Genomic DNA, 15710 nt, shown 5'->3' with positions numbered 1-15710 from the left:
CATCACTACTCCATTGCAGAGATAATCTAGTATACTTGAAAGCAAAATTTCCTCTAACTCAATAACCAGACAGACCTTGACCCGACCATAATCATCTTCAATGACAAGCAGAAGAGGTAAATGTATGCTTTTATATTTTTCTCATCTTTCTCAAGAGTTTTATCTTGATCCTACATGTAACACTTGGGTATAATGCCATATCCACTAATGGCTTCATGTTTCCAGTCACTCTCTCATTTTCAAATTCCATCAACATATTATTTATACATGTGAATGTACCTTGCACTCTGTTATTGTGCAACAACGAAAGAAATGATGAAAGAAATAACACAATAACTGGGTTATAATAATGAGAAGGAAACAGATATATATATTTTTTGTAATCTGAAGTTCTTTTCTTGCTGTCTTCTAAACCTACCTGAGTTGAACCCCTTGTTGGAGCTGGATAGGTTTAAGCTGGATATCCACCACCTGGTCCTCTGTATCATTAATCCCAAAACACCCGCTTAGAGTGTGACATGTATCCTGCATAATCAAAAGGTAAAAACAAAAGATATTGCAATTACATATATATATGATTTTAATTATTTTAATAAATTCATACATTTCTCTTTCTCTCTGTTTTTTTCTCTTCCTCCCTCCTCCTCGTTTATTCCCCCACTCTCAATTTCTGTCTCTATCTATTTCTCTTTTTTTCCCTCTCACACTAGATCTGACTCCACGCCCCTTTCCCCCCCCCCCCCCTTTTTTTTCTCTCTCTCTCTCTCTCCCACTCTCCTTTCCAATTTTAAGTTAAGATAACCATGATAATAATAATAATAGTCAAAAGCAGTAATCAACAAGTTCAATACATTTCCAGAGTTCATAATATGATGGCAAACATCTATGTTTTCCTTCTAACCCTCTCCATTTTGTTCCTATTTTTGTTTTCTTCACCTCTCTCGATCACTCTCTCGTAGCTCTTCCCCGATATTGTTGACCGGTCTACCCACTCCCAATCTCTTTGGATTCCGACTGGCTGACGTTCTGTTGGACATCAATTGGTACTTCACAAAGTCACTATCACTCACTGCCAGGGTAAGTGTTTTGCTTATTGAGCACACTGGCTCCTGCTTGTAGATATATTCCTTCTATCATTGTCTACACAGGCATTGTATTAAAGGCATGACAAAAATGCAGTTTCACAGCAAAATAACACAAAATTTATGTTTATATTCATTTTTTGTTTGCAAACTAATTTAGTATTATGCCAGCTGGACTTATGTTGAGAATTGTAGGAGTGTATACAATCAAATTTTAAATAAAACACATATTACTTTAGGAAGTATATTACATTTACAGTACGTAGAACTTGTGAATTGTACAGGTACATGTACAGTAATGTAGATGGTCATACTGTAAATGTAGCCTACAAGTACATACATTTGGTAAGCACAATGATTGCGTGGAATAAACACAAATAAACACAATGCAATTGATATTTTACCTCCTTAAAAAAAAAACTACCAGAATGTGAAGTTAAAATTTTAATTTTATTATACAATGTACACTGTATACTGGTATGTGTAAATATTTACATTGACATTGTCAATTGTAAATTTGACAATGTATATATCCTTTAAACCTGAATTATGCAGTTATCTGCCCAAGATACTGCAAATGCACCTTTACAGCTTTCTCAAAAGAGTGCAAGAGATACATGTACATGTATGTCTGTGCAAATATCAAATTTGAAGAACTCTGCACAATGATATGAGAGGGAGACAAGGTGGCAGGCTTGCTGGTCATTATATTAGTTTCTGAAGTGCATCCAGAAACGTGGTCCGATGGTTCCTATGACACTTTGACCCTTCTATGTTACCTTTAAATGGTAACAGTGTACACACAGGTAGAATCGATGCGTCTGCTGCCCTCGACATATCCAGGCCAAATCAATGGAAGCCAAGAGGCTACCCACAGTTCTCGGCTTCTTCAAGGACTTCTTTCCCCATTTTCAATTTCAGTAACTTCAGGAGCACAGCTAAATACCAAAGTTTGTCTCTCTCAATGTCTTTTTAATTCTACATGTATGGTAGCAGTTTAAAAGTTTATCTTTTTGTTCTTTTGATGCAATAGAAAATAATTAATGTACATACCGGTATACCAACACTGAATAAACTCCTATCAAAACATATATTATACAATATGCAAAATTGAAATGCATCTTCAACAAGTATTGAACATTGTTTTCCCCTCGAGGTGAAATTTAAACTTCTAGCTATTTGATAAATAAGTTCATGCTGTAACTCTCTTCCATATACTACATGTACCTTTACTGCCACAATGTAAAAGAGTCATTCTTTCCGGATTGAAGTATGGTGTTGCACTTCCTCTCAGAACATGATTTCCCAAAGCATCAATGAGCTTGGGGAACTTGATCCCTTAATGAATGATATGCTGTTTTTCTCTTTTTTTTGATGCAATTACGCCACATACCATCCTAAACACACATCCCAACACATTTTTTTCTCCAAACTTGTTTTTTATTTCACAATCTGTTGTGTGCTCGCAGAAGGTTGCTGCATGCCATAAAATCAAATTTCTGGTATGTCACTTCTACAGTGTATGGTTTTAATTGTTAAACCATTTTAAAAAGACATGACGGGGATTTTATCTACTAATGAAAAAGTGAGGACAGTTTGTATCAAATAAGCACATATTTTCTATTTACAGGTATTTCATTGCTTATGGCACTATGCCCATACACCTTCTGACACTAACAGTCAAACAACAAATTATCCTCTGCCGGTTCATTCTACAGACATGTAGAAACAGAAAATTAAGCCTCTTTTCCCATAGATTTTCTTTCTATGGATCTTCTCAAATTGTCTCAGGGACCGGTGCTAACACAATCTCCTTTTCCATGAGGCAATGATTAAATTTCTAGGTGCGCTAGTTCTCCATGCCAAACTAAATTTGCCACGATCTAGGGCAGTAACCTAAGAGCTTGCACCCTGGTTCAAACAATCTTGGGATTTACGTCACCACAGTAGCAGCACAATTTAATCAGGAGCAAATCTTCTCTGGGCAGCCCCCCCCCCCCCCCAATCCTTACTTTCTTTCTTTATTCCCTTCGATTACCCGACACAAATTGATGTCCCAGTGTTCTGCAAACACTCACTTGGTTCTGTTTCAATCACATGCCAAGAGAAAACGTGCACATTCTTTCAATTATTCTCCTTTCTCAGGCTCATCCTTCAATTTTGACGTTAATGATTGGACCAAGTTTGCTGAGCAAACTCTTTCATGTCCATTCCAGGGATAAACTTGTAAACTCTACTGCTCAATCAAGCTCAAATTACACCCAGTCATTAAACAACTACAATCAGTTAGGTTGAGATAAGAACTGACAAGATTTGATTAAGGTTCGATGGGGAGCAGACTAATTACATCAAGTATCATGGCACTGGATGTAGACCATAAAACTAAGAGAAGAGATCTCCATAAAGATAGATGCCCCGGCCTACCCCATGAACTCTCTATTCACTACAAAAGTCTACAATGGCACTTTGCTGGTTCTTCTTCTTAAAGGTACAAAGTTTTGGTATGGGGTCATGAATTTGGTTCAAATGAACATATTAGAAGCATATGCGATCCTACAATATACAGTGATCACATGTCGCGGTCGAAATCAAGTCTAAAATTATGAAATTGTAAATATTAAACTCTTTATGTTGTATAGCTCCCTCTCGAGATCAAGATATTAATTAAACTATAAAACGATATTTCTTGACTAAAATTGACCGATTAGCTATTCCTGTTTGGAAATTATATATTACAACTACATATTCTGAGATTTTCATAGTCACAGCTACCATTGTACAGCTGTAGGCGCTATTTGAAATTTATCACAATTTACCGGGAGTACCGGTAAATTGTTATATTTGATTTTTCTCGAAGGCAGAAGTGTTTTAGGGGCTAAATTTTCTAGTGCTTATAATACATCCACATAGGCATCCAAATACTGTACATCAAAATTGTAAAGAATCACTATCCACCCAGTTTTCAAAATTTCCCAAAACTTTGTATTACCTTTATAACAACCAAAGCAGACAAAGAGTTTAAACACAACCATGTACATTAGTGCTGAGACAAAATTGACTTGTCTATTTTGTCCACCGTCAAACACTTCTGCACCCTTCTTACCTCGCTGTGGAGGAACTGAACTTTCTTTGCATGAAACAATTATTACTGCCACTCTCCTTCATCACCATATTGTGGGAGAAAACATTTCTCATCATTTGCCAAAACACCAAATGAAGTGTCCTGGCAAATCATATAGGCTGAAGCATTTCCATTGTACACTTTAACATGTGGCCACTGCCCTGGTGGCTGTACGTAGTATGTTGCCGCCACCACTGAATTCAGAAGCAACTAAACTCCACTCACCTCTTCTCCATAGCCCCATACCACGTCAACAAACGAGTCTGTCAAGTTGTCCTGCCACAAAATATCCCCAGTTTCCAGAGAATGAATACAGTCACCCTGAAAAGAATAGAAAAGAAACATGGTGACATGATTATACATATTTGTAAGGTCTCCTTAATAATAATTTCAGTTGCTGCATTTTAAAATGTGAATATCATTTTGGGTGTGCAGGAAAGGAATTATGTATAAATGTGCTAAGTTGGATTACTTTTTTTTAACCACTTAGAAGTATTTACTACTGGTAATTCATTAATGTATACCATTTAATTGTTTTATTAATTCATTCTCACGTGCATGTGTATCATTTTATCTTTCTAATTATTTATTTATTCATTTGTTATTTTTCCATTTTTTATTTACCAATTCATTAAGTGCTTCATTTATTCATTCATTTATACAAAAGTTGACCAGTCGAACAGGTTGCAGGGGTCAATTACAAGGAATAGCAATGAAGCATTTACAAAGCCTTTTCTACATTATCATTACAAATATATCAATATATGCCATTCTCACTAAATTATGGACAGTTTGACATATTTCAATGATCAAACTTATTTACATATAGACAGCTTGTCATAGCTTAATATTTAAGCATAAATATAAGCAAAAGTACTGGTAGTGCTAAATTGTCATTCAAGTCAAAGAATAGGAGACAAGGGGGGGGGGGGTCCCTCTTGCCAAGTGCTAATAGCAATCCGTTCAGAGTTTATTTTGCCATTATGCAAGTACCATAGTATGATATCTACCTGTAGTGAGAAAAAAGAGGCTCCGATATAATTACATAATATGTACATGGTTTTGATAGTGATATTTTGAATGAAATTTAATAGAAAAAAAATCGTCCACATGTGAGTTTAGAATTTCACTCATCTTTGACTGTTAATGATTTGTACTTTCCACATAGGTTTAACTACAAGTGTAACCCTTTAAAATGACAGAATAAGAGATAGAGGCCAGAACAAGAGAGGGAGAGATGAAATGAATCCTCGTCAAACGTGGTTCTGTAGCTCCCTCATGGATCAATAAATACTCCAGTCACATTCCCCTCTTATTTGCATGGCTCCGTGATGCCCGTATTCTCCAAGCGCCGCCACCACTAAAAAGTACCGCCATTTGCTCATGTGATGGAAATTTCTACAGATTTAGGAAAGGCCAAGGCCATTCACGTCTTTCTGTCGCCTTCAAGGACTTACATTTTTTCTGTTGCTCCTTCTTCAGCCCTCATTCATTTTACATCTGAACATGATGATCTATGGATTGCATTAACTCAGCCCAGACTCCACAATGTGATTCATGTCCTTGCACAAGGACAATATTTGTTCTGCTACTCCAAAATCCAAAACCTCAATCACTCTACCTCCCCGAAAATGAGCATATTTCATGATTATAAAGAGCATTTGTAATAAATGTCCATTCTACTTGTAGCAGCAGTCATATATGTGTAAGCCCTAAAAAGAAATTGTTAGATTTTTACATTTTGTGTTGATAATACAAACTGTAGGATCAATATACTAAAAAATTCTAGGCTGCCCTGATTATTTCTACAAAGTGGAGCAATCGATAGAAATGTAAGGCACTAAGCAGTAGCTCAGATCCCTGTTAGGAATGATGTGCCTGGTAAGAATATATCTAAAATATTGAACTATTGTTTTTCGTTTGTTCTACATTTCTCTCTCAGAAGATGAATTTTTATTGTGACGCTTGCCATAGCATGGTGCTACAGTGTAGTAAAGAAATCCCGTACCAAATGCATGCCTACAGTAAAATATCAAATCATCGCTGGAGAAACAAAACTCGAGAAAATGTATGATGCTGGGAAATACAGAGCGAATATCGATCATACTGTATACAAGTTACAAAAGAGCTTCACCCCCTCCCCTTTAACAAGGGTCTTTGAAATGGTAAAGGGATGATGAGAAGACAAAGATAAAGAAGAAGAAGAATCAAAATCTTCCTTACAACATTATATGAAGTACAAGCTAATTTAAGAAAGAAAATAATTAGTAACTACAGTATTTAAATGATTTACTCTCTACATAAAGGCCAACAAGATTTCTTCAATCATGTAAGAATTTATTCATTGTTCCTCCAACATGTTTTCTGACAAAATATATGGTGAATGTTCATTTGCCCATGCTGCCCAGTTTTATGGAATAGCTTCCCTGACTCTCTTAGAAACATGAATACCGGTACAATAGATAAGTTTAAGTCTGCCATTAATGGCTTAAAACATACTTATTCCAAATGTTAAACAGATAAAAGGAACTTGGTAACCTACATGTATTTACTCTTTGATTTTCTTTTCCGTCCCAAGTGCATATGAACATACCTACATGTATGTAATGTGTAATGCGCTATACAAAATAGTTTATAATTATTATTATTATTATTATCATCATCATCAGCATCATTATTTCTTCATTTTTTAATTATCATCTTATTTCAATTAATATATTGTTTGTGATGTCGTATTGATAAATGTAGATGCAATTGAACGAGCCACAATCTTTCAGGTCTTTTTAAGAAAGTTTTGTTTAAGAAATATTCAGACCATTCTGAAGGTAAACATCTATACTGCGTAAAACATGTACTGAATATATTTTTACTAATGACAATTTATTTTGTTATAGCTTCAGGCTACAATTTTCATTAAATAAATAAATAAAATGTAGTGTTTTCAAATATTTCTTATCAGCTACACATACATGTACATTGTACATGTAGTATATTTTTCTTCTGAAAGTCATCGCTCTTGATATATTCAAATGAGTCAATTAGACTGAACACGCTGCATTTCATCAAGCACAAATTCTATTTTTGTTCAGTTTAAAAACAAATCAATTCCCTTCCACTAGTTGACATGATATGAATCAAAACGTTTTTTTACATGGATCCGTTCTAGAATTTAAGATCGCAATCCAGGTCACGTCAAATAGGTTCATCACTTGCCGAAACCTAGTACTACACAAGTAAGGATAAATGTGCATTTTTTTGTTGGAATGCATGTCCCGAGGGTATGGTACACACGTAGATTCCCAGCTCCTCCATTTTAAATCCAGAATGTCTAAAGATAGAATTGTATAAATGCATGATTATTGTGATCATCTTCAGGTTTTGTTTCCTGCATATACCGGTAATGCAAATACTACAGTGCATATGGAGGTGGCTGAGTGCACTATTTTGTGAGTTAGTTTGTCTTTAATGGTTGAATTAAAGGTACTATGTCCCTTTTGCAGCCAACCTCAAATTCTGTAGAACTTTGCAGGAATTATGAATATGTCATATATGTCCTATCTGTGAAATTTAAACGTTAGCAGTGTCCTCATATTCAAATTATGCAAGGAAACCCGTTTACTTGCTAGACTTCACCGTCAGACACTATTGAGTGACTGACTGGCTTTTTTTTCTTCTTTGGTAATAACATACATGAAAAGAGTTGTAAAGGGTACATCAGTATTTGTCTACATCAATAACCCACTTCTTGTGATGGCCAAGATTAAACTGACTGAATCTTTGCGCAGCATAAAACGTATGATCATTCGGTACAATTGTCTGAAAATCAAGACTATTACTTTTGGGCTCTATAGCCCTAAACTAATAGTCATTATTTTCCCACTTGAAGACATTTTAAAGCCCCACCGTTTTTAGGGAAGTTCTAAATTAGTATTATCTTTCAAATGCAGTCAGAATTTAACTTTTTCATTTTTTTGGCCTGCAAATGGGACATAGTACCTTTAAAGGGCAATACAACATCTTTTTTGTTAGGCCTAACATCAGAAAATACAGTGGAAATTGATCAAAAGTTAAGGTACTTGTATCATACCATACAGCATGTAATGAATAACAAAGAGGGTCTCTCTCTTTATAAAATCCCTGACTGAAATACAGTATACATCAATATCATTAATTTGTATTACTATTATTATGATTAGTACCATCATTATCATCCGTATTGTTATTATTTCCATAAATATTACCATTTAATATTACTACTACTACTACTACTACTACAGAGCTACCAAGTGTCACGCATTTCGAGGGTCTGAAAACGCTCTCACGCACGACGCGCGCGCTACAGTAGATTTTTAAAAAAACGCTATACCTTAAACGTGTGTTATACCCTCGCACGCGCGCTTGCGCGCCAAATCATGAAAATGTCACGCATTGCGGATCTTTGAACTTGGCGTCTCTGCTACTACTACTACTGCTACAATCATTATCGCACATGTACAAAGAGGGGATTTATACCCAGATATATTTGACAATCAAAAGTATGCCTACAATTTGCATGCCAAAATGTCTTGGAACAAAACAATTTCTTTTCACCATACATCACTTGCTCACACATATCTTATTTATCTTCCTGTAAGTACATGTAGTAAAAAGACAAACATTACAAATGAGGGGATACTAAGAAAGATCTTTAAATGACAATATTCTTATTTTGTTTTTTTCCAATTACCCGCTCTCTTAAATCGGCAACTTTCAATTGCTTAAATTCATGTTATTTATTGATTTAATTCTTATAAATCCCTGATTCAATTTTCTTATTTTTCAAAAACCATAGTAACATTAATATAAAGCAGTCATACTATACTCCTTCACATAGAAACATTTCCTCCAGAAATTAAATTGAATGCTTAAAAAGTTATTGTTAACTCATCAAAAAATATTATTAGAATAGGATAAACAATGAAATGAGAATCATAACAGCTTATCTCAAGAACTCATTAGTTAGATACATGCTATTATATTTCAAGAAAAGAGCACAAGAAAATTGATATTTTAGCGATGAGAATCGTGCTTTAAAATTCTGTACCATAAAGCGTAGTAAATACAATTGGTCACTTGGTCATTTGGTGAATATTTAGCAATACCACTTACCGCACCAGCGGCGCCCGACTGTCCTGCCGACGCCAGAGTTTCGGCTCGCTGGAGCATCAACAACACGATAACAGCCCCAATAAGAGCCATCGTTTGGCTACCACGTTTACTTGTGTTCAACCACATTACAGCAATGTTCCGGAACGTTGCAGATTATCACCTTACAAAGAGAATTTACCCTTTTCAACAAAATATAATATCATAAAATTCGGTTTCGAGTAACAGAGAGGTGTCGATGTGTTCCTGTACAGCAGTGGTTGCGAGCAGCGGTAGCACTAGCAGGTTTGAAATAGACGCTATTCATTCGGTCGCACACGACGCCGTTACAGTGAAACATACCAGAACCGTGTGTAACGTATGGCTGTTCTAATATGCGGCTGTTACCCTAATATGATGGTTTTGAAAATTTACGTTTTTTCCACAACTATTGTAATTGTTTTGAAGGTTAGAATAACTACGATATACTACAAATGTGTAAAATAAACTTTGAAACACTATACTTGTACAATTATGGTATAAGTGAGTCTAATAACTTCTAGTATTTAGAGATTGAAATTAATTTCCAAAGGGACATGTTTTTCAATAAATGACAGCGAATCAACCTGTTGCCTTGGAGTAAAGACGCCACGGAATGGGGTCATATTTCATGCTGTAATTGTTTGAAATCATAACTATCGCATTAATTAGACTCCTGGCCCTCTTCCTGAATCCCGATGGTAGTGAAATAAGGGTAACTGTGGTTCAGTGTTTGTAACCATTTGCAGATTATAATTTCTATCAACATTCTCATCAATAAGACATGATTGCACAGTTTGCACTTCATCCACCGAAGTTGTATTGCAATATTGCTCTTGTTTGAAGATAAAAGAAATTATGGATTATTGTTTTTAATCTCTTATCGTACGTGAATGGTTCAGTTAAAGGTTATTTGTCTGTATGATACATAAACATAGATAGATTATGATTTACACAAACACTACGATTATGCCTTATTAGGCCTTATTTGGCCTATCAACTGCAATTTATCATAAGCACCTAAAAATAGATGAAGTTTGAATAAGAGTGTAACTCTTTTTTGACCATCTAATAAGTTTAAAGGGATAGTTGAGTTTTGGTATAGAGGGCGCTACACAAAATAATTTTATTTGTGATATAATGAAAGACTGAGTGTCAAGTTTGAAAGAGCATACAATTTAAACGACAAAATCACCTTTGTTTGATCAACATCAGCTCAGAGACGGCTTCAATATCCATAAATATAGCAATTTATAAAAATTTGTGGTGCCCCTCAAATATTTGATAATTTTGACCCAGCCAATGAAAAAACGAGATAGCGCTTCATATATTGTACTTTTAATCCATCCAATGCCATTGTTGGCTATTTGTGTTTGTTATAATACGCACAGCGAGCCCGACCGTGTACCATTATTATTATTATTAAATTATTAAATAAACGGACACGTAATTCTTTAAAGTGGTATGATCGGATGTAATCTAAATTTCACATATTTTGGTATCTAAAATGACCTTCGTGGCATATTTAGCTTAGGACACTAGAAATGTCATAAAATAATAATTAGAGCAATAACCAGGCACTTTGAACGCATTTGCGGTCTTAAAAAAGAACTCAACTGTCACTTTAATACAGGTAGATGAAATGCAAATTATTATGCAAAGGTACCCATACACCCGGATTTGTGAACTCTAAATAATGCTAACCCGGGGGTTCCTTTTCTGTATTTTTTGGTCTATTATGTTGGTATTTGTTAAATGCACAAATCATCAACAATATCATTTTTTCTTCTTCTTCAATATAAACCCTCGGCTAATCAGAATCTTTTTTTCTTATATCCTATTTTATATCATTAGTAAATAATCGTCGGCCGGCTGGCAGAAGGGCGTTAGCGCGCAAGCGACTCGAAAACTCCTTTTCGAATTATTCGCGTTTAAACATATGTTTTATATTTAAACTGCTTTCTGTCCGGATAATTGGTTTAAAACTTAAAAGACTAATAGAAATGTTATTGTAGAACACGGCCACAATTTGTTTTCTCGCAAATAAGTCAGTTTTATAAAAGTTTGTGGTGATTTAGTGCTAACGCCCTTCTGCTTAATGTTTCATTTTTGACCTGAAATTCAAGCTAACGCCCTTCTTCAACCCAGGCGATAGGCTTATGTTATATTAATACATGAATTGACTTTCTAATAATCCACAAGTGCTCTTATTAGACGAAATTAGATCAACCAAAATCTCAATAGCTCTGCATTGCAACCACTCTATGGCTGAGTATATTTTTTGTAATCATTAGAATCCACATTAAACCCATAAGTCCATGCACCTTCATTCACCATCTTATGAAATTTAAAATTAAAAAAGTCACCCCAAGATCGATACTGAGGAAATTTTCAAATGGCCGAATTTAAGATTCTGCTTCTTTAAAAGGCAATTAAATCCTAATCGGAGCATTCACAAATTACTAGTCATTAGTCAGTAGAATGAATGGATGCATTGGAAAGGTAGTCAAGAACGGAACATAACTAAACGTCTGCTCAAAAGAGGGCGGGCTATCTTTTCATGAGAAGTTCTCGATCAATCATATAAGATATTCCGAAACTTTTATAAATATTTAGAGTTTACTAACTCAACAGCACTTTTTTAAAGATCGACTGGTGAATGTGTCCTTTCATTCTACTTCTGTATACGTTAGATCAGATGATCTAACTATCAGATATCTTGATGACAATGCAACAATTCCTTGATGCGGAGAATACACGAGTGATATTTTGAAAGAAATGTGACAGTCAAAAAGAACGGACTGCATGGTTTTGACAAGCATGGTCAATAATTATATGACCCTTCTTTCGTGTTTCTTGTGATTTTTTGTCGTCTTTTTTGTTTTGATTTGGCTCTACTTTTGCAGTAAATGCCCCTATCCTTTGGAATAAATTGAGAGGGTAACCCCCCTCCCCCCCCCCCCCCCCCCCCCCCCCCCCCCCCCCCCCTGCGTACGCGCCTGGCCACGTTTATAATATTGGAAGGGCATTCACAAAGCAGCAGTACATTTGTGAAATTCATCAATATCAAAAGGTCTTTCGATATATATTTTCTAAATTTCAGTAGTATCTTACTTAGAAGTAACCTTCACATAAAGATAACTTAAGATAATTTAAGATAAACATTTGTAACAATATTGATAGTAAAGGTAATACAAATGTTTTAAAGATGTTTTTAAAGATGGAATTGAATAAACTGAACTGAACTGAACTGAAAAGTCACACTGCATTGTAAATCTTATAAAACTAAGTATAGGACAGGCCTTTCTCAAAAGTCTGCACAGACTCTCGAAAAACAAAATTGGTGTCAATGTTGGCTTACCATATGGCCATATGGTCACAGTCTTAAACGCTTACGTAATTAACATAAGGGCATTCCTTTTGTTTGTATTCGTTTCTGAATCTTTACACACTATTCACATAACAAAGAAACTTCTATGGATATAATATAGGTATTACGATGTATTCGGCATTTCTAGTACATTTTATCACAGGTCTGGATGCATGAATCAATTTCGCTGGACTTCATGCACGAGAGTGGAGAACACAAAATTCAACACAATTCAAAAGTGATACATTTGCTTTCGATGGTAATACTCCCTTTTGTAAATGGACATTGTCATCACCAGGTTTATTTGAATAAGTACTTCCTGATTAGCCGGATCGCTAACTTTGTTCATTTGTATATCTATCATAAAAAAGGTAAGATAATAACAGAATTATACATTATATTAATTATTCCCTCGATCAATCTGTCCTCTTCCCCTCCCACCCCTCTCTCTCTCTCTCTTTCTAACTATTTTCTCTCTCGCCTTCTACTATATATTTTCCCCGTTTTTATTTTTCTCAATACCCCCTCTCCATCCTTTCTTCACCTTATTCACTCTCTCACCAAGTAACTTCTTGCTCTCACGAAATCCCTGTATCATCTTACTGCGATTGAGTTTATATTTTAATTTAAAGGCTGATATGTTATGACTAATCTTATAACGTAAAACAACTCATGTTTTCCGAAGTTTGTTTTTATTGATCTCCATGGATTGATGTTGAATCTCATAAATCATTCTATTTTAATTTCACCAGGATGTGCTGTCCAAACTGTCGCTCGTGCATTGAGTGGATCGAAAGTATCATACCTCAGGCCTTTAAGTCAACGGAGCCTGAGGACACACAACCAATACTCAATATTGAAATTGGTCATTATGGGCTCCTGAATTCCGGAGACCTGATGAAACAGACGACATCGGCTACGCCATCGGAGACGAGCTCTATCGAAATTGGTCATCATGAGCTCCTGAATGCTGACGAACTTATGAAACAGACGACATCGGCTGCGACATCGGAAATTGGTCATCATGAGCTCCTGAATGCTGACGAACTTATGAAACAGACGACATCGGCTGCGACATCGGAAAGTGGTCATCATGAGCTCCTGAATGCTGACGAACTTATGAAACAGACGACATCGACTACGACATCGGAAATTGGTCATCATGATCTCTTGAATGCTGAAGACCTGATGAAACAGACGACATCGACTACGACATCGGAGATGAGCTCTATGAGTTCAGGATCGCCGCCGGGATCGCCGACAGAATTAGATGTTAAAAAGTTAGTCCGAAGCTATGCGATTAAAGCGAGGCCAACCGGTCTACTACAATCAACATTGGTGGAAATGTATGAAAGTACGGATCATGAGTAAATAACAAAAATTAAAAAAAAAAACATAGAGGTGATATTCCAACTTGATTTCATGTTTGAAGTTCTCCATTTTAGTGTATTAATTTTAATAGTAAAGGATCGAAAGGAGCAAACCGTGTTACCAAGGATTAAACAAAACAAAAAAGCATTTTATTCATCCAAGATCCAAAACAAGATCGCTAAACACTTTTGAAAAATAAAATCATGGGCAATATCAATATCCTACTGTATATACCCCATAGAAATCATTTTCGGGTCATAATGTTTGCACGTATCGAAAGGTGATGCGCAATAAGTTAAGGCTAACAACATTGCAATAGGGTGGGGTTTTTTTTCTTCTCGAAGGTCTTTGCGATCGTGTTCGAAAATGACACCTGGGCTTTGAATTAATCATTACCATTGTGTCGTCATTGCAGACATACACTTCGGTACAATAATATGCCGACATCTTAATATTGGAATAAAGGAATTAATAGTGTTCATAACGGTATAACACACAATGATTAGATGTACATTTAATATAATAGTATGTGACCGATACGATATTTCCAAATCAGCATGAACATTATACAACATATAGTTCGGCATAAAATATTGTTTTATTTCATGGAATGTCTTATAGGTCTATCTATATTTTGTTTTTCGTTCTGTAATTTTCATCGTTTGACATGATTGTGTAAGGGATTATGTTTGTATTGTTAGTTTTTATCTAGTTTTAGAAATCAGAGACTGTTATTGATGATGATATCGTTTACACTGCATGCTTATACATCCAATATATTGAGCATTTTTTGTAGCGAAGATCACGAATAATTATTGATGCATGCAACGATATTCTTATCACACATACGATGCTCTTGTTGTTATAGGTGCCTCGCTGGAGACATACGTTATGCTTATATTTATAAAAAAATTCAATGGATGTCCGCATTCAATAAATGAATTAGAGTCTTTACATATTAATGTTGATGAGACATTTAGTGTGAAATTTATATGAGGTAATGTCGGTCGCAGCTCAGTTTGATATGTACAATAAAATATTAATCCAGTTTCCTAATTTACTGTCGTCATTGTGCATGGTGCTCTTATGCTGTTTAAACATGAATGTTGTTCTATATACCTGCTTACGCAACATTAATCATAAGCATAGTCTTCACAAAGTTAATGTTCATATTTGGAGAGAATAGAAGTTGGAAATGCTTTCATTTTATCAATAAGGTACCTATACCTATACAGTGTGTGTAGAACATGGCAGAAGATTATCAAACGCGGGTAGTTGAATTTGGAAGGGAATGTAAAGGTATAGAGAGAGATAAATAATTTGGTAGATATAACTATGTAAAATAATTGTAATCAATAATTATATAATAATAATAATAATAATAATAGCCTAATAGTCCACTCCAAATTTTATTAAACCCAAACGGAAATTCTTTTTGCCCAATTGATCGTGAGCCCGGCAGCCACTGAGCAGCGCCAGATCGACGTTGCTCTATCCCTTATTGTTGAACGCCAAACAAGGTAGCAACCAGTGGCGGATCCAGGGGGGGGGGGGGGCCCGGGGGGCCCGGCCCCCCCCCCCCTTGAGAAAAAAATCATGTAAA

The 15710-nt window shown here is 35.4% G+C and overlaps 1 protein-coding gene across 1 annotated transcript; it reads right to left on the bottom strand.

Moving 5' to 3' along the window:
• Nucleotides 1–398: 398 nt before the first annotated feature.
• On the bottom strand, nucleotides 399–9680 carry LOC593839. Its single transcript, XM_030998341.1, has 3 exons — nucleotides 9352–9680; nucleotides 4429–4524; nucleotides 399–525 (listed from the first exon to the last, which is right to left on the bottom strand). Exons 1-3 carry the CDS (start codon nucleotides 9475–9477, stop codon nucleotides 415–417), a joined length of 333 nt encoding a protein of 110 aa, XP_030854201.1. The 5' UTR covers nucleotides 9478–9680; the 3' UTR covers nucleotides 399–414.
• Nucleotides 9681–15710: the final 6030 nt, after the last annotated feature.

The sequence above is a fragment of the Strongylocentrotus purpuratus genome, unplaced genomic scaffold (genome assembly GCF_000002235.5).
Source record: "Strongylocentrotus purpuratus isolate Spur 01 unplaced genomic scaffold, Spur_5.0 spur5_scaffold_5, whole genome shotgun sequence".
Classification (NCBI taxonomy): domain Eukaryota; kingdom Metazoa; phylum Echinodermata; class Echinoidea; order Camarodonta; family Strongylocentrotidae; genus Strongylocentrotus; species Strongylocentrotus purpuratus.
Note: the sequence above shows the minus strand (reverse complement) of the source record. Positions and strands in the feature narration are given on the sequence as shown.